The sequence below is a fragment of the Eurosta solidaginis genome, chromosome 3 (assembly GCF_040869045.1).
Source record: "Eurosta solidaginis isolate ZX-2024a chromosome 3, ASM4086904v1, whole genome shotgun sequence".
Taxonomy (NCBI): Eukaryota; Metazoa; Arthropoda; class Insecta; order Diptera; family Tephritidae; genus Eurosta; species Eurosta solidaginis.
In genome coordinates, this window is record NC_090321.1 from 282,400,554 (window position 1) to 282,421,338 (window position 20,785).

The following is a 20,785-nucleotide window of genomic DNA, read 5'->3' on the forward strand; positions in this document are numbered from 1 at the left end:
ACAGAGGTAAAGCGGAATATTTTTTTAATTTTTGCTGACACTAAAAACTAGTTTCGGCGTTGTGACATCTTCGGTGTCATTACTCGCTCGTTAGAAAAATTATACTGAAGTTGGTGCAATGCCGAAACTGATTTATTTCCAAACCAATTTTGACAAGGGATGACGGAAAACCCTTCAAATATACATCAACGCCAGGGGAAATTTAAAACTATTCTAAGAAGATATAGAGAACTTAGGGCATTCTCTTACGTTGAACTGATTTTTTTTTAGTTTTGTCAACAGATCTGTCATTTATCTTATCTGCTATCCTTTCGCTGTATAGTCCTTCTGGGTTAAAATATAATCGATTTTTAGAAGGTTCAAAACTTTGCATTACTGCGTTTATCTAAATATCTTACCAAAATGTCACACGATCTTTAATAGGGTCTACCCTTTTTGATTTTTAGGAGCCAGCCAGAGTCATATCTGTGTGAGTAGACCCTTAACAAATTTTCTGAGCATTCATAAAGTTATAAAAAAATACAATCTTAAAAGACTAATATAAAACTCCTATATGAGTCGATACATATCAAAACTGTCTAAGTCCCCATATGACATTTTTGGAGATATTTATTGCTGTATATTTTGACCGGACAAATCTCTATATTGAAATAAACAAGTATGACCAATTCATATTTATTAGACTAAAAAATGCAGTCTAGTTTATTTATTTTTTCAATGTTGACTAAGTCCATTTTAGCCAATCGTAGTACGCTCTGCTCTTGTATTTTGTGACATAATTTACGAATCTTTTAGAGCTGAACGGTTAAAAAATTAGTGTGCTTAAAGAAAAATGGATGAAAATATGAAAATAGTATTCAAATTTTGCCATCGAATAAAGCAAAAAGGAAGAGAATATCAATACGCTACCTTTGAATTAATTATACGCTTTCCAAAATTGCTTAGGACCAGATAAGTCCAGGCCTTATAAGACATTTAGAAAAATAGCCTTAGCACCATTGCGGATAAAGCAAGTGTGATATCTTATCAGTGAACTGTCTGACAGGATCTACGAGATGGCTACTTTTTAGCGTTCTGACAGGATGTTCAATATGGCGGCGCATAGGGCCAGCTATCTTCAGCGGGTGATAGAAAGAGATACAGAATGAGATCAAGATAGTCAATTAAAAGTGATCGGTTATATATTTTGACTTCTAGGCAGAGGTTATCACACTTGTTTTATCCACAATGCTTACCACCGTTTTTTTTCTAAAACAAAAAATTTAAACAGGTACTTTTTTTGATGCGTCTAACGCATAAATAGAAGAGTACGTATTTTATGCCGACTCCGAGATGTATCTTAAAGGTTGGAAAATTCGCTGTGAGCTGGTTTTCGTGGCAGAAATACACTTACGAGTGTTTGCTAATCCATTGCAGGTGGTCGACCCCGCTTACTGCCAGAAAACAAGTGTTCAACTCGTTACAGTTGTCTATGACTAAAATTATAAAACCTTATTTTGTATTTTTTCGACTTAAAATTCATAAAGTTAAGATGTTACGGAAAATGAGTTAAAAAAATGTATTAAAAATATGTTTTTGATGGGAGAATGTAAAAAAGTCACCCCGGTGACTCGTCGGCCGAACTAGGGTTAACAGAGAATTGAACCTAGGACCCTCTGTTCGGTAGGCGAGCACACAATATCTAAAGCACGACGACCGCCGTTCAAAAAGATACTACATAATGGCATGCCGCAATTGCTTTTATTTTAAATATCGGTCGGGTACTGCGAATTTTACTTAGTACTTTAATAACCGTAGATATATCTCCAAAATTGGAAAGATTCCTACGTGAGTACTAGGCTTGCCAGATTTATATTCCAGATATACAGGGCAAATGTAAAATTCGGCTTAAAATACAGTATTTTCGAAACTTAGACGGGATATAAATAAAATAAAACAAAATAGCAAGCTGCAAAGTTTCGTCATTTAATTTAGACAAAATCGGTGTTCAAAGTACGGTTTTAACGATGTTTACGCATAAATAAATAAATAAAAGGCACGCCAACCTCCGAAGAGATTTAAGGTCGAGCTTTTCTTCCAATTTGCGTCGTGACACTTTTTAATTTTTCCTACAAATTTGCGGTACGGGACCTTAATGTTGTACGCCGACTCTGAATGGAATCTGCAAGGCTGATGAGTTTTCACTGGAAAGCTTTTCGTCGCGAAATACACTCGGAGTGTTTGCCAAATCAGTGCCAAGGGCCGACCCGATATTAAATTTTCGATGTTGCTTTGCACGGGAATTGAACCTATGATCTTCGGGGTGGAAGGCAGAGTTCGCTACTACTAAACCACGGCGGCCGCATATTTCGATCAAGGCCGGCATTTAAATTCGTTTAAATTTACAAATTTGTAAGTTTTTCGATTAATTTTTTATACTTATGAAAATTGCAAGCATAGAAGGCTGCTCTGCTATCGCGCCTAATATATAGAATTATTCTTATCCTATGTTTAATTCACTTAAATTAAGCTGCAGAATATGTTCAAAAATTACTTTAGCAGCGGGACCTACATTTGAATAAAGGATACTTGACAGCCGTAGTAAGTACAGTGATTATGTAGGAATCGTTTAAAAGCTACCAAAATCGTAACGAAGTAGACGGTAAATAGATGGATGTATTTATGTATGCACTCTAAGGTTCTACTGTTTTCATTCCAAAGAAAATTGTCGTAAATTACTGTAGAATTGTAGCGAGGAGCCAAATATAACAGCTAATCATTTTTAAAATACATGCCTAGCAAAGTAAACCTGTTAGCTGAAGTCAGGACAACAATAAAATGCGCCTGAATATATTTTCTTTGCTTGTGCATGGTTAAACGGCTTTGATGACGCTCGGTGTAGACATACAAAATGTGTGGCAGTCACGCGAAAAACCCGTAAAAGTCAAAATAGTGAAGCGGGTGAAGGATATAAAGCTATGCAAATTATCTGCGCTTATTACAAATACGTAAAATGTTGGAAATTTTCTGCAATTTCGGTAAACTAACTGCAAAGTGTAACAAAACACGCGGCAGTTAGCTGGTGCGCCTGAGGGTATGTTAAAGAAATTGAATGCCGTTTGCAAATTCGAAAGTTGCTGTGGTATGATGTAAACTGCCACACTAGGATGGCCACAATAATTCAATTTTAGATTTTCCGCTGGGGCACCCCCATAAAATATGCCAATAGATTAGAAAATGATGCATATAAAGTTTCAGGCCAATCCGATAATGTTAACACGTGCCTCATTGAGGTCAAAGTTAGGAAAGACAGCGATTTTTCATAAAAAAAATGTTTGTGTTTCGTCAGTAAAAGTGAAACCATTATGCCAGGAACTTGACTCGTACACCATTCGATAGGTAATTTTATTTGTATTGATTTTGTCTGAATAATATTTTTATAAAACGGTTATTTTTAGCATTATTTAGCATTTATCAGATCAGGTCATAGTGGATATCCCTAATTTTTAATTTCCATGCAAACGTCAATGGACATTACAATACTCAATGGTAAGCGAGTTAAGTTCCTGGCATAACTGGTTTCCCTTTTACTGACGAAACACTTTCTGAAAAATCGCTGTTTTTCCTAAATTTGACCTCAATTTTTAACATTATCGGATTAGCCTAAAACTTTGCAATAATCATTTTCCGATCTATTAGCATATTTTAGGAGGGTGCCCCGAAATATAGAACAAAAATTTAAATATACCATATACCTTGTAACCACCCTACTGCCACACTTAACTCTTTTGATATATGTTTGTTATTGCTGCCAGTGTGTTTGGGTGTATTTGCTTTTGTTAGCGCTGATCAAATGTCACGCTATCCGCCCAACCACCCTTCTTATATGTATGTATATTCTTAATTCCTTTTTGTTTAAATCGAATACGTACTTAATCTACCCATGCATACTTGCCTACGTTTACTCTACATGTATGTACATGCTTAACTAACTTACACAACTAAAATATGCATAGGTTAATTGGTCAAACTTTACACAGGCTACTCACAAATTATCGCTGCGTCAGTGTTGGCACTGCCATTGTCAATGCCGCTGCCACTGTTGTTAATTTTACTGCTGCTGCCACCTTCAGCATAGAAATACATTGGCAGCTGCATCATTGGCAACCACTAAAAGTACATAACCACATCACTTACACCAGCCGCATATCAATTGCCCTGCTGCGTTACTAGCTTACCGGCCGCTACCATACCATTACTGCTGTCCAAATGCGCGTTACCTGTTGGCAAGCCAGGCTCACCCGCTTCCGCATACAAGCAAGAGCCTTCACTACACGAACAGGTATCGCCTTCACGTGAACTACAGCAATCGCTACAATTTCGATGATCGCCAAGTACTTCATAACCGCAGGATGAGGAGCCGCCCAAGGTGCTTGTGTTGCCATTACCACTCGTGCCGCCGCCCCCAACGTTGGTCTGTAGCATATGTTCGTGCTCCGCTGATTCGTTTATATCCGCATAACCACCGTTACTGCTGCCACCGCCACATCCACCTCCATGCTTTTGCATCCGATAGTTACCTTTACTACCGCCCTCTTGACTGCTTTCGGAACGCATTGTATCATTACCGTTGCCTGCGTGCGCTGATGCATGCGTATGATGCTGATGTGTATGCCTGTGTTGATGTGAGTGGCCATGACTGTGCGTATGCGTGTGTGAGTGCGAGTGCCGTGAATGGTCGGAGCACTCGGAGGAACATTGATAGATGGGATTTGCGCCACCGGTGTTTGAGGGCAAATGTGTCTGTAGTGGCTGGTACCAACCGTCGCCAGGGGGTGGTAGCGGTTGAAGCGGTGAAGCAAGCGCATCACAGCTATTGCAAGCGCTGTAAACAAAGAAGGAAGAAAGCAAATGAAATGCAATTGGTAATTGTAACATAATTAAGTTACATCTTTAATGAGGTACAATAATAAAGGTAAGTAGCGGAATTCGCTCTCTGCTCACTTACCGGCCATTCGAACAGCGCGAGTTGTGTGTTCCCGTCGGCTGATATTCGCTTATTGCATGCCTTGGCGCTGGATAATGGATATGTATATTGCGTGGCGGTAATTGTGCAGTGCCCGCAGCACCGGGTGGAAAGTATGGTGGCAATGGTGGTGGATGTTGTCCGGTCGGTGTAATCTGATAACGATTCTGTGTACCGCCCACACAAGGCAAAGGATTGTTATAATAATTTTCTGATGGCCGCGAGGCCACACACTGCGGTGCCACACCCCACGTTGAGAAACCGCCTGAAGAGCTGCTGTGTATTGAAGAGTTCAAAGCGCTGCCAAAAGGAATAAAAAGCAAATTGTATTTATTTAGTTTTAATCATTTTAATAAGACAAAAATGTGTTGGGCTGTGGTTTGTCTTTCAAACGGGAGTTGTATGCATTTAAGACTAACGATATTTGACTTACCTTTGATGTGTTGACACACCAGAGCCGCCACTCTTTGAGCTTTTACGCGACGATTGCGGTGAGCCGGGTGCATAAATGATAGCTCCTGTTCCATTGCCGCCACCACAGCCACTGGGAAGTGGTGGTGGATGTTCCGGTGGTGGTGGGAGGAATTCTGACCAATTAAATTGTTCTGTTATTTTGATTTCATAACATTTTACAGCAAACATCGAACATCAATATATAGCAAAGCGGTAATTGTTTATTCAGGAACCGGAATTTGATAGGGAAATGAAATTGCACAAAATATTTGGGATTAGAATGAATATTTAAGCAAAATAAACAATTAAAAAGTTTCATAATTAACGAAAATTTATCTCAAGCAAATAACAGAAAACAACTTAATGAAATAGAAAAGAAAAAATAAACTTCCAAAGAGCGGTAAATTAGGCAAACATACACATTTCTAATTTCCTGAACCGCTTTTGAAATTTTCACCACGAAAGTGAGCTCTGAGCCATTAATAAACCAACTAAAGGTGGCCGGAGGTCATAGTTCACTCAACGAGAGGGAAGGTTCGATACGAATTGAGCCATAGGTAAGATAATCGCTGGGCAGCAATCCATTTACCTCAGGACCAAGGCAATGTTAGGCCTACTCTATTCAACCTTCGCACCAGAAATATCCCTGATTGGAACACTCTGTCTCCTATGAGTACCTGCATTCTGAGAAAAGAATTTATGGCTTTGAAACCCTAAGTGTGAAAGGAGAGCTCCCAACAGAAACAACCTAGTTGTTATTTTCCACAGAGACCGTAGCAGGACCCCCGTCCACCTCAGTCTTCTGATCTTCTCTGCCTTTTCTGGTTCAGTGGTTGGTCGCTGCGTCTAGACTCTTTTCCTCTACCAGCGAAGAGTCGGCTCTCAGCTATTAAAAAGAAGGAATGGGTAAAATCTCTTCCTCCTCCCTAAGGCTCCGATCCCTAAGGCTTCCAGAATCCGTCGTCATGGATTTCTAAGCGCTTGGATTGCACCTAGAGTATTAATATCATTACCTTTTTCCATTTCGTAACACAACACTTAACCTAAGTTTGCCGTTAAGATTGGAAGTCAAGGAGAAAATTTGCCTTGTTGGCTCTTCTTAAGACTCATAAATGTCGCCCGTTTTAGATCACCACCTGGTGGAATGCTTCTTATGACAGGCATACCGCGAGAACATTCTTATCCTCTAACCGGTATTCACAAATATAGTTTAATTCGAAAAGAACAAACAAGTGAAAGATGGAAGCAGCCACCCTGTTCTGTCAATTGATTCGAAAAGAAATGCGATCCGAAAGCTGTCAAATCACATAAATTTTGTTTTTTTTTTTCAAATTCGATAGGAATTTCTTTCGAATGGAGTTACATACATACATACATAAAAAGGTCCCAGTTGTGAAAATTATTAAAAATTAAAGTACGATATTTAAACTTATGTGTAGATAACGTGTCGGCTGTGTCGGTTGAGCAGTTTAAATTCAATTACAACAACAATAGCTTTTACCTGTGGAACCCAGCTGATCACTCACCGTAAGCGCTTGGCGAACTGGGCTACAACTCCATGGGTGTTCTTTCAGACTTTGTCGCATAAGCGACTTTGATCTTGTTTTAAAGCTCTGTAAATTAAATAGCGGACAAACTATACGAAACGCTGCACAGTCTAAAATTTCAAAGAAATCTGTCCTTAGATCACTTAAGCAAGCGCTGAGCTCGTCAAAGAGAAGGCAAGATCGATCTAGCGAAGTATTCGTGAAATTCTTTGCGTGAACATCTGGAATGGATTTAACCATCAAAGGAAATATAAGAACCCGAATTGTGCTGGAGGGGTAACCCTACAACAAAACAGTGAACAAAAAATCTAATTATTATACTGGATAGTAAGCTCTCGTGAAAACTCCATGTGAAAGAGAGGGGAGATAAAGTCTCGGGGGCAATGCATGTATGTATGAGGACGATGGGATGCAAGTGATGGCGATTGCTCACACTCTTCTATTTAATATTTACAGTACTAACAGAGGATTTCCGGTCATAAAAGAATTTAATGTAACCAAAAGGCCGATAAGTTGGCAAAGTTGGCAGCACTCATATATATACGTTCCAATTCCCTTGGGAGAAATCAAAAGAAGACCGGAGTTTCACATGATCAATCAAGCAGGAAAGGCGCGGATACAAGCGCGGGGATGCAAAATTCCTAAGGTCGTGTGCAAATCTAACAATATTAAACTCACAACGTCTAATGAGAGAGCACTAGGGGATGCATATTTACCACATTTCAAGGCAACAGGTAATGTGGGACCTAAAAAATTCTAGCCAAGAGAATGGAATTAATTAATAACATAAAACCTGATACCCAATTGAGATTTTAGTTTGGTTGTCGGATAAGTTCTGGTACATACTGAATCTATGTGAGGGCTTTATTGACCAGCCAGTTCAACCTTACCTAACGTAGCTTTACAAAGTTTTATTTCTTTCGTTCTTACAAAAAACTTCCGGGGGGGAAAATATTCCGTAGCTTGTATGCTATGAGGGGAAAATATTCCGTAGCTTGTATGCGGGAAAATATTCCGTAGCTTGTATGCTATGAGGCGATCGCGGATAGAGACCAATCCAGTTAATTCTATCTTTAAATTTATAGCGAAATCAAGAGCTGATGAAACTGCTTAAAAAGTGCCGACTGACAACTGTCTTTTTAGGAATGCTCTTCAGATAGCATTGATTTCTTTATGGCCTACATAGTTCATATAAACAAGTTATGCAAATTCGTATCAATAAAACATTTAAACCGGATGTTGAATATCATTTTAAATCTCTTATATGCCCGCAGCAAATGTACTGATGACACATCTAAATATACATACTTAAAGCAAGGGCTTTTGAAATTACTAATGCCGCATTACCGCAAATTTATCAGCTGCAAATCTAGAGCAACTTAAATGCTGCGGCGAAACAAAAAACTGCCGTCGGCAAGCAGAACAAAGTATCCTTACTTTATTCTTTTATTTATCCCAATTCCCCACATGCCAATATCAACTAAGTTATCTAACACTTGGAAACAGGAAACACTTCAAACGCCAAATGGAGAAGGAAATAAAACGAAAACATGCATAAAAAGTTTTGCCGCAAGTAATTGAATTTTTAATTTTGCAAATACGAGAAATGCCAACTAAGCGAGGGATAAACCGAACAAATCACACAAGAAACAATAATGGCAGTCAGCACAAGGATATGTAAGAAGAAAAATACATACATACAGTGAAAAAAATAAAATAAAAACAATAAATACAACAAAGTAATGCAGAGCAGATCGAGTAGTTTATATCCTTGCTGCAGGGGTTGAAATTACAATGCAATCAGATGAATGAAACGTGGCGGACCCCCACTTGAGCAGCTGTCAATAGCAATCAGCGGCACAAACACTCAAATGAGAAAACTGTTTTGGCATTACGGTCGTATTGCAGTGATTTTAAACCAGCATAAAATGCGTTAAGTTTGGAGGGGCGTGTCATATTAATGGCATTGGAATATTTGACTGTTATCTAGCATGTTTGATAATTTGGGAGCATTTCTAGTTGATACGACTAAGTTCTATGTAGTAGATGCTACTCTGTAGAATGTGTGGCCCAAAGCATTTTTTTTTTTATGAAGTTTTCACGTAGATTCGCATGGTCACCTGGGGGAAGTTGTCGTAAGGTCAACGGAATTTGACTTTATGACCACTTTAAATGGTCCTGAGGTCAATTGGTCCGAAATCTCCGAAATGGTCATAAAGGCCTACTTATATTTTCTAAAGTGGCGATAGATCGATTATATTGGTTCGCAAATCTAAAACGAGCATTTTGTGCTGAAATATTTGACTGTAAAAGTTTTCACATCAAAAATATGGAACTTGTATTCCTTTCATGAAATGGCATAGATACTGAGATTTGTTCAATTAAAGGATAAGAGATAGAACCGTCAATATATATACCGAAATTATGAGGATGATGAGCTGACTTAATTAAGCCATGCCTCATTTCGAGATATCTTGATAAAATTCGTAGAGCGGGAATATTTCGATGTTCGATTAGATATTTGTCGGAGCCGACCGGATCGAGTCATTGACGCATATACCTTCCGTACAACCGATTTTTCAAATAAGACGATTTTCATCCTTTCGGTCTAATTTGAATAGCTAGAAGTTGTGAACACGAAAATTGCAGTAACAATTTTGAGAAAATTTTATCATTTTTGTTTTTCTCTTTTTTTCGATAATCTTGAACAAAATTACATGAATTGTGTAACTAAAACCAAGCAAAACAATCTCAAAAAAGCTTTCGAGATATTTTGCAAATTCGAGAAGTCTGCATGAAAAGTTCCAAGTTTTTATTTAGAATTCGATTTCTTTTCGAACACAAGCGAGATTTACGAGAGTCGTGAACTTGGCTGTCCGCGAGATTCTCCTAGCTTGAACAACTAGAATCAAATCTCGCGAGCTTCTCTACATTCGATTTAGTCGCTATATTGGCGGTGTGCACCCATTGCTTTTTACTCGTAATTTTTTGGAAATTTTCGGTTGTGTTCCAGAAGTAATCGTAATCTTTGTATAATACTGCCAATGCAGTGACTAAATTTTAATGTCGAGAAGCTCGTGAGTCTTACGAAGTTTTCGAGTATCTATCGAGAAGCCGATAATTGCGAGTTATTTCTTCTCGAAATGATTTGAAAAATTTTTTTGAACTAATGGCCATTTGAACTAGTCACAAGACCAGTTCATCTTATTGTATTCTAAATAAGTTGGATATTATACAAAGCAAATCTGGATTTCAGAAATAATTTCCAAGCAATCCCAAAAGTTTTGTCAAAAAAGAAAATAAAAAGCAGGATTTACTTCCGAGAGGATTTAGGACGAGCTTCTCTTCCATTTTGCGTGTTCTGAAAAATTGGTTGGACGCGACTAACATGTTCCATGCCGACTCCGAACGTCAGCTGCAAGGCACTGGAAAGCTTTTCGTAGCAGTAATACACTCGGAATGTTTGCCAAACTACTGCCGAAGTGCGAACCCGCTTAGAAGAACTTTTTTCTAACTGATACATTTTTTGCCAAATGTTAGATCTTGCTCTGCGCAGGTATTGAATCCACGACCTTCTGTGTGGTAGACGAAGCGCGGTTAAAGCAAACCTAAAATTCTTGCCCTGACCAAAGCATATCGAAAGGTGTTATGTTGATTGAACTAATGCCATACTTTGTCCGTTAACGAAGTAACTCCGACTATTCTCTATAATTTTTTGCTGGGATTAAAACCAAAATTACACGAAGACACACATACGTAAACATTTATAGATATGTATGTTAATATAGTACATCAAAATGAAATAAAATTCAAATAAAGATAAAATAAGAACAAAGCGACCAACAATGGACGAAATAAAGGAAATCAAGGATATCGAATGAAAGCCAAAAAATGTCGAAATCTCTTTAAGCAAATCTAATCGAGTGCGAAAACAAAACCAATTTCACGAAGCCAATAGCAGTCTATGAATGTAGTGATAACCAAAACAAAATAATCTAAAAATACAAGAAAATTAAAAAATATATTGGAAAGTATAATCGTTGCTGGCAATTGAAAATAAAGTGAAGCGAAAATTGTTAGGGAATCTTTACGTAAAATCAGATAAACGTCGCACAGAACTTCACATACATTTGCATGCACACATTTGTGTGTGTGTGTGAATGTGTGTTTGAAACGAAACGAAAAATATATTAAAATTTAAATTTTTTATATCAACAATGGTTATGGATAAACAAAAGGATATCAATTGCAAATAATCCTTTGAACGTAGAGCCAAAAATCAATCAAAGCTTTTCTTGTGTGTGTTGTTTTTATACCAAATACGCTGCAAAGTTTAACTACTTTTAAGAAGCGAAAGTTCAAAAACGGCAGATTAAATATCGTCGATCCATGGAAGACTAACATGTTTCATTAATAGCGTGGAGGCTTCGGCTATTTTTTCCCACTAGGCATCGGAAGGAACAACTCACCCTCTAAGAATGCAGGGAATGAGAAATTTGACATCTCGTCTTATTGTTATCTGAATGAGGGCTCAAATTTAGATGTAATTGGGATTCAAGGACTGTGTAGCGTAACGCTATAAAGCGGTTGCTAGTGCACTTTAAAGGAAAGGAAAACAAGTAAGGAAAGCTAAGTTCGGCTGTAACCGAACATTATATACTCAGCTGAGAGCTATGGAGACAAAATAAGGGAAAATCTCCATTTAGCAAAGTGAACCTAGGGTAACCTTGGAATGTGTTTGTATGCTATGGGTATCAAATGGAAGGTATTGAAGAGTATTTTAGAAGGGAGTGGGCCATAGTTCTAGTTCTTTCCGAGATATCACAATGAGGGTGGACCAGGGGTGGCTCTAGAATGTATTCGTACGATATGGGTATCAAATTAAAAGTATTAATGAGAGTTTTAAAAGGGAGTGGCCCATAGTTTTATATGTGAAGGCGTTTTCGAGATATCGACCAAAATGTGGATCAGGGTGACCCAGAACATCTTCTGTCGGGTACCACTAATTTATTTATATATGTCATACCACGAATAGTATTCCTGCCAAGATTCCAAGGGCTTTTGATTTCGCCCTGCAGAAGTTTTTCATTTTCTTCTACTTAATATGGTAGGTGTCACACCCATTTTACAAAGTTTTTTCTAAAGTTATATTTGGTGTTAAAAAACCAATCCAATTATCATGTTTCATCTCTTTTTTCATATTTGGTACAGAATTATGGCAGTTTTTTTCATTTTTCGTAATTTTCGATATCGGAAAAGTGGGCGTGGTCATAGTCGGATTTCGGCCATATTTTATACCAAGATAAAGTGACATCAGATAAGTACGTGAACTAAGTTTAGCTAAGATATATCGTTTTTTGCGCAAGTTGTCGTCTTAACGGCCGAGCGGAAGGACAGACGGTCGACTGTATATAAAACTGGGCGTGACTTCAACCGATTTCGCCCATTTTCACACAAAACTGTTCTGAGTCTATATCCCTACCAAATTTCACAAGGATTGTTAAATTTTTGTTAGACTTATGGCATTAAAAGTATTCTAGACGAATTAAATGAAAAAAGGCGGAGTTACGCGCATTTTGAAATGTTCTTTTATCTTTGTATTTTGTTGCACCATATCATTACTGGAGTCGATTCTTGACATAATTTACTTATATACTGTAAAGTGTTAAATTTTTTGTTAAAATTTTACTTTAAAAAAATTTTTTTTTAAAAGTGGGCGTGGTCCTTCTCCGATTTTGCTAATTTTTATTAAGCGTACATATAGTAGTAGGAGTAAAGTTCCTGCCAAATTTCATCATGATATCTTCAACGACTGCCAAATTACAGCTTGCAAAAGTTTTAAATTACCTTCTTTTAAAAGTGGGCGGTGCCATGCCCATTGTCCAAAATTTTTCTAATTTTCTATTTTGCGTCATAAGGTCAACGCACCTACCAAGTTTCATCGCTTTATCCGTCTTTGGTAATGAATTATCACACTTTCGGTTTTTCGAAATTTTCGATATCGAAAAAGTGGGCGTGTTTGTAGTCCGATTTCGCTCATTTTAAATAGCGATCTGAGATGAGCACCCAGGAACGTATGTACCAAATTTCATCAAGATACCTCCAAATTTACTCAAGTTATCGTGTTTCCAGACGGACGGACTTGGCTAAATGAATTTCTTTTTTCACCCAGATCATTTTGATATATAGAAGTCTATATCTATCTCGATTAGTTTATGCCGTTACGGATTACCGTTTTGCGAATAAAGTTAAAATACTCTGTGAGCTCTGCTTAGCTGAGTATAAAAAGAAATGAAAAAGAAAGAAAGGCAAGGTTTGTTATCGGCGTGTTATCGAAGGCGAGGTTTCCATTTGTTATCGCAAAGCTATCACACATTTTACCGTAAAGTTACCGATTTCTTGCCCAAAAACAATCGGTTTTCTTATCGAAAAATTATAGATATATTATTGAAAAGTTATCGGTTTACCATATACTTGGTATCGATTTTAATAGCACTTTGATAAAAAACTGATAGCTTTTGGATAGCTAATCGATACAAAATCGACAAATTTGCATAAACAAATCGATATTTTTTCTATGACAAACCAATAAATTTTTAATAACAAGTTGATATTTTTAGTTTGATAATCTATGGTGCATAGTTATAGTCAAAATAAAATAGGTTATAAATTAAATTCCAGCTTTTTGACATACGTTTCTATGAGCTATCTGTCAAAAAAGTTGAAACTAAAAATAAAACCTATTTTATTTCGTCTATGACTATGGACTACGAAAATAAACCGATAACACTTCGATTATAAATTACGTGCCAATAACAATAACAGCCCGAAAACTTTCTCTCTCCAGAAATAAATTTCATCGAACCCTGCCAAAACGATTCTTAAACAGTCCCAAAGGTATCACGAAATATTCGTTAATATTAACCCAAAATTGGGGGGGCTAAGATACTTGGCTTGGATATCATAAGTGGTTTCAGGCTCTGGATCAGGGACTGATATCAGTCTTAGACCGGCCATAGTGACGAATGTCACGCGTGATTAGTTATCACGTCCTGCACGAGGTGCCCCTGCTTCTACTGATAATGGCGGATCTAGAGAGGACAACTCGATAAAACCCGCACCCCTTGAGTCATTGTGCCGAGCTCAGGGGAGGGAGAGTCAAGATCGGTACACAACGGTGACGAACTGGACTGTTTTAGGACTTTGATTTCACATCACATTTTGACTTGATGCCATTGGGCTGGTAGGTGCGGTATTCTGCCACTTTAGTAGGTCGGGGTGAAACCCTACCAAAATGGCTGGTAGGCTAATGCTGCACCTGCCCACGTCCCGTTAAAACCGTGGCGGGCCTCAAGGTACGTTCCGGCTCCGTCGCAGTTAAGTTGGTGGTGTAGGTGCGGTTGAAGATTTTCCCGCTTCGCGTCCGGTCTGGCTCTGAACGCATTACTCATAAGGTAATGCGTCAACCCTCGCGTGGCCTCCCTGCGTAGCATAGATAACCACGAGATCGTTAAAGGGCGACTACACAATCGGCTCCGGATAGCGGCCTTGAGGGGGGACTTTTTTAGAATGGACAATACTAATACGAATCCGCCAAGGATGGGGTGCGGAAGAAGAGCGCTTTTGATGGAAATCCGTCAAATCAATCTTCAGCACTCTAAGGCGGCTTCCGCAAATTTGTTGCTCTGCCTTGAAAAAGGCGGAGTGGATATAGTCCTTGTCCAGGAGCTGTGGCTGAGTAGTAACGGCAGTAAGATTTCTGGATTAAGGACTGGAAAATTCAACACCTTGGTGCATGGGGAGGCAAGTAGGCCTAGATCCTGTGTGCTTGTTAAAAAAGAGATTAAAGCTTTTATTCTCTCTAATTTCAGCAATGCTGACGTAACCACGGTCTGCCTCGAGCGAGGAAGTAATGAAATGTGGGTGGTCTCAGCGTACATGCCCCACGGGGACGTAGTGGGACCACCACCTGCGATACTGGGTGAAATCACCGCTGAAGCAAGGCGGAGAGGTGTTGGCGTGATCATCGGTGCCGATGCAAATGCCCATCATAGCATTTGGGGAAGCTCGGATACCAACACTAGAGGTGAGTCTTTATTTACTTTTATTGTAGATGAGGGACTTTGTATATGTAATAGGGGGAATGACCCGACTTTTATTACTGCGTTAAGGGAGGAGGTCCTGGACCTCACCCTGGTTAGTAGAGAACTGGAAGGTCGGATATCTGGATGGAGGGTTCTCAACGAGCACTCCTTCTCTGATCACCGATATATTCAGTTCACAGTGAACGAAGAACGTCCCGGTAAAATATCTTTTAGGAACCCTAAAAGTACTAACTGGGACTTTTATTGTAGGAAGCTGGGAGAGCTACTGCCTGCGGTGCCTATCATTAGTTCGGGCCTGTCCGAATCTGAGATAGACGTTCTGGTGGAAAACTTCACCTCGGCAAGCAATAGCGCCTTTCAGCTGTCCTGCCCATTGAAAACTTACAGGCGGAAGGGCAAGCCGCCCTGGTGGTCGGATTCTCTTGACGACCTAAGAGCGTCCAGTCGGCGGCTCTTCAACAGAGCCAGGAGGAGTAAATTACCCTCGGACTGGGAGCTCTATAAGGTGAGTCTGGGGATTTATAAATATGAAATAAGGATAGCCAAGCGAGATGCATGGCGAAGCTTCTGCGAAAACGTAGAAGGCTGCAATGAATCCGCGAGATTTAGAAAAATACTCTCTAGGAACCCCGCTCCTCTGGGGTATCTGAGAGATGATGGTGGGGACTGGTCGATGAGTAGCGAGGAGTCCCTAAGGCTTTTACTGGACAATCATTTTCCCGATGTCCCAGTTGCGCAGGGATCTTCGCCTGCATGGTCGGCGGTCGTTGGCCATGCAGAAGTGTCTGCCATTCCAATACGGGAAAGTCAGATAACCTGGGCTATAGGGTCGTTCAAGCCCTATAAGTCTCCGGGCCCGGATGGAATCATTCCTGCGCAGCTTCAAAGGTCTTTGGGGATTTCCTGCCGCTGGTTGGCCATCATATATACTAACTGCCTCAGGCTTAACTATATCCCGAAGTCTTGGCACACGGTTAGGGTTATTTTCATTCCGAAGGCCGGCAGAAGCTCTCATGTATCACCTAAGGATTTCAGGCCAATCAGTCTCTCGTCGTTTCTTCTTAAGACGTTTGAGCGGTTGATTGACCTGTACCTACGGGAAAGGATACCTCGGGGGTTACTGTCGGCTTCACAACATGCGTACTGCAAGGGCAGATCGACGGAAACGGCTCTCCATTCGATTGTAAAGCAAATAGAGGGGTCCCTAGAACACAAAGAGTATGCTCTGGGTGCCTTTCTAGACATCGAGGGAGCTTTTAACAATGTCTTACCGGGGTCAATCGAAAGAGCTCTGGTGGGTTTAGGAGTCGAGGCGGCTCTGGTTGAATTTATTAGCAAACTTCTATGCGGCAGAATTGTCGCAGCGGAGTGGGGAGGGGCCATAATTAAGAGGAAGGTGTGCAGGGGCACGCCACAGGGGGGTGTCCTATCTCCTCTCCTCTGGGTTGTGGTAGTCAACGAGCTTCTTGTGGAGCTGGAAGCCAATGGTTGTCGGGTGGTTGCCTATGCAGATGACCTCGCTATCCTAGTCAGAGGCAAATTTCTGGGCGCCCTGCGCGATGTTCTTCAGGGCTACCTGGATACTGTGGCTAGGTGGGCTGAATCATGTGGATTGGCGGTCAACCCGGGAAAAACGGAATTGGTCCTTTTCACAAGAAGATATAAGGTGCCCGATTTCAGAACTCCCTCGATTGGAGGGGTACCGTTGGTACTTTCTGATAGGGTTAAATATTTGGGGATTGTTTTGGACAAGAAACTGTCCTGGAGACCCAATGTGGAAGATCGGGCCAGGAAGGCCGCCATTGCCTTGTACTGCTGCAGAGGAGCTATCGGAAAGAGATGGGGACTCTCGCCAAGAATAGTACACTGGCTTTATGAGATGGTGGTCAAACCGATTCTGCTATATGGGGTGCTGGTCTGGTGGAAAGCACTGGACACGGCGAGCACCTCCAAAATGTTAGTGTCAGTGCAACGGACGGCGCTGATCGGTATCAGTGGCGCTCTCAGAACAACGCCTACCTTGGCACTGAACGTCATGCTGAACATATACCCAGTAGATATTGCGGGAAAGGCGGCCGCGGCAAGGTCGTTGGTCAGGCTTCGTGATATGGGATATAGACTTTCTGACCGCGGACACTCTAGCCTTCTTACCAGTTTCGACTTCATCCCGGACAGAACGGACTACTGTATGCCGATAACAGCTCCCTATACAACCTTCACCCCAGTTATTCCAGAGAGATAGGATTGGGGAAGAGGAATTATCTGGGGCATGGGACCGGTTAATTTGTTCACGGATGGGTCAAAGCTGGATGGAAAGGTTGGTGGGGGGGTCTTTTGTCAAGAGCTAAATTTAAGCCGCAAGTTTAAGTTGGCTGATCACTGCAGTGTATTCCAAGCGGAAATTGCTGCGATTAAGGATGCGGTGGATGGAATGCTATCCAGTGCTACCACGGTTAGGGAATTTAACATCTACTCTGATAGCCAATCGGCTATCAAGGCCTTGAGCTCAACTACAGTGCGATCGAGGGTGGTCTGGGAGTGCCTGACCTCGCTTGCGATTGCATCGAATTATTTTACAATTAAGATTATCTGGGTCCCGGGCCATAGTGATATCCCGGGTAACTGTCAAGCGGATCTCTTAACCCGCATCGGTACAACTGAACCGGATGAAGATGGCTGTAGGGACTTCGGGATCCCGCTGGCCACCTGTGGATTGCTCCTCCATAGCTGGGCCTCGAATCAGCTCAGCAAACGTTGGGCGGATACCACGTCTTGCAGGGTAGCAAGATCTTTCTGGCCGAAAGTGGATGGCAGGAGGTCTGCTGAAATAATTGGGTTCACTAAGGCTCACCTATCAATGGTCATTGGGGTTTTGACAGGGCACTGTCCCATGGGTATCCATGCGGTACGTCTCAATATACTGGAAACTCCATCCTGCTGCAGCTGTATGGAGGATGATGAGGTGGAATCACCAAATCACTTTATGCTTGATTGTCCAGCTTTTGCCAGAATTAGGCGAAAGTACTTCGGTCGCGACTCACTTGGATCTCCCGAGGATATATCCACAGTTGAGATCGGTATCATTCGGAGCTTTATCGTTGCTACCCAACGATTCTCTAAGTAGCTGGATCTAGGTCACCGTTATTTTTGGTGTATGTGGTATCACAACGGACCTTCGTGTTGTCCAAGTGAGCTATCCTTATCAGGGCAGCTACCACCTAACCTATCCTATCCCAAAATTGTTCGAAATAGCTCCGGAATGATCGCCAAATAATTTTATAATATTAGAAAAAGTCTCAAAGTAGTTGTGCCAATACTCGCGATATGTTCCCTTAAACATTAATTCCCAAAATTATCACAGAATACTGTCTACCTCAAAAAATATTGGAAAAAAAAACCAAAAATTCAAACTGCCACAAAATTACTCCCGAATGATATCAACATTACTACAAAAAAGTCTTGAAATTAAACCAAAATTATTCCCAAACAGTTATGAAATTATCTCAAAATCGTTCCGAAAAAGTCCCTGCTTTGCCTCGAAATATATACGGTCGGCATGTAATATTGTTTTTTTGTCCATTTAGAATGTAAGCAATCTCTGGAAAGAATCGGGATAGGGAGAAGCATACATCATACATGTATATTGGGTCCCAGGGCATATGGTAATAGATGGGGATGAAAAAGCGGATGAACTACCTAAAAAGGGCGCATCCCTCGAAGCTTGCCCCGTAGACGTCCCATTTAGATTGGGCGAGATTAAGAGAAGGCCAAAGTTTCACACTAAGATCATGTCTAGGTCGTGCAACCTGAGACTAACAAAGTAACTCTTATCATTAAAAAGATAGAACCGTACACTCATGACGGGTATTCTAAATGGATATTGATCACATGATTTAAATAAGGCTTCGTCAGCGAGAGCAGATCGATAACGTTTTGTGCTCGTGCCCTACGCTTGCCAGGTTAAGAATGCAGCTTTTAGGAGTGATACGAATCTATAATCAGAAAGTGGCATAGGTATTAGAAAGCTTAAAGATACTTTTATTCGCTTTGATAGCCCTTTGCTGGCACTTTAAGAACCAAGCTAAATTCTTTGTGTAAGAGCAGGCTGTTTATAAAGATGGTCATGGTTATCAAAATACATAGCAATGAAAAAATACAGATGACCTTTCAAACTTTTCTACTTACAACCTAAGCCTTAGAAAAAATAGAAATTTTGAATAAAACTGAAAAAAAAAAAATTAATAGATGCAACTGTAAGTTAAAATTAAACGAAGCACAATTATAAGATGAGCATAATAAAAAATCTTGGAAAAGAAACAAAAAACTCAAGTGCAGAAAACCTTGTCAAAGCAACATGCAAGCATGAAGTCTCAATTAATAACATTAAGTAAGGACAGCAAAAATCAAAAGAAAGCATTTACATACAAAGAAATCACACAAACCTGGCGGATATTGATGATAATTATGCTTTGCATTGCCCGCAGATGGCATAACAGTTGTTGTACCACTACCAGCACATTGTTGCGCATTGCCATCTGAGTGTGGTGAATGTGTGCCAGAATCCTGATCGGTGCTTGATGAAGAGGTTTTCATGCAGGTTGTCTCCGTAGAAGAAGCGCCAACAATCATTGTTGTAGCATACGGCGTTGGATTCTCAGGACTCTATTAAAACAACAACGAGAATGAGCAAAAAAAAAAACAAAATATTAAAAATATTATAAACATAAGTATTCTTGCTTTTAATGTTATTTAAAATATTACAATGGGCTCTCTTTTCACATTCCCCTTTTACCACTCACCTTTCGACAATTGTAGAACGTGCTCATATTGCGTGTATCTACTTCTGCATAGTCGGTGCCACCATCTGAAGTATAATTCGACTGACTGTTCGCATTCGATAGCAATTTCGTCTCACTCAATCCAGAGTCCTTGTCAGTGTCGGTGGTGCGCCAGCCGCGGTCAATCCAAAGACTATCCTTGCCATTAATATTAAGCGCAGTGATTTCGTTGGCACTGACTACTGCGTTGGTGTGAGTGAAGCGATGAAAAGAAAGTAAGCAGCAACAAAAGAAGATAATACAAAAAGTAGCGAAAGAAGAGAACGATGAACATGTTGAAAATATATAAAAAAAAAAAATTGGTGGCTCGTTAGAGTTTCACTTTTTTCACGTCATTATTTTCGCATTTTATATGTAGAAGATGAACAAAAGAGGAGGACATTTTTCACAATATTGCATGCAAATCAGTAAAAATGAAGCAGCAATTAATTTTCAGAAATACAAGAAAAAATGTCGCTCAAACCAAAAAAAGTTACAATTAATTTCAGCGAGCTTATGGGATTGCCGATTGGACGTTGTAACTTTTATTCCTTATTCTCGTATTAACGAACGGTCACAATTTGTGAAGTTAATGAGTGAAAAATGGCGGAAAGGTTATGTTGATTTTTTGGTGTAATTTTAAGTAATTGCTTTTCGGGGCGTACAGTTGACAATATGTTGTTAAGTATTAATGTTCTTCATAATTATGGATGCTTGCTGTCAACGAAAGATATGCGGTTTCTTATTTTATGAGTGGAGTTCCCGAGTGTCAAAAAATACCAAAAATTTTCAAATTTCAAGTAATAATGAAAAAATTGGTGATATGAAAGTCTTCGTAGGTTTTAGTCAAAGCAGATT

At 39.9% G+C, this 20,785-nt stretch overlaps 1 protein-coding gene across 3 annotated transcripts in view; it reads right to left on the bottom strand.

Moving 5' to 3' along the window:
- Nucleotides 1-4,103: 4,103 nt before the first annotated feature.
- robo1 (roundabout 1) overlaps nt 4,104-20,785 on the bottom strand; it is a 610,999-nt gene continuing 594,317 nt past the window's right edge. For 2 of the 3 annotated variants that reach the window (XM_067776766.1, XM_067776765.1), the window contains 5 exons: nt 19,910-20,130; nt 19,553-19,772; nt 5,439-5,610; nt 4,988-5,305; nt 4,104-4,864 (listed from right to left, as the gene is read on the bottom strand). In XM_067776766.1, the coding sequence (XP_067632867.1) occupies nt 4,189-4,864; nt 4,988-5,305; nt 5,439-5,610; nt 19,553-19,772; nt 19,910-20,130 (1,607 nt within the window). In that variant the 3' untranslated portion in view covers nt 4,104-4,188. The remainder of the gene's footprint in view (nt 4,865-4,987; nt 5,306-5,438; nt 5,611-19,552; nt 19,773-19,909; nt 20,131-20,785) is intronic. The other variant, XM_067776767.1, reaches the window with a different exon arrangement.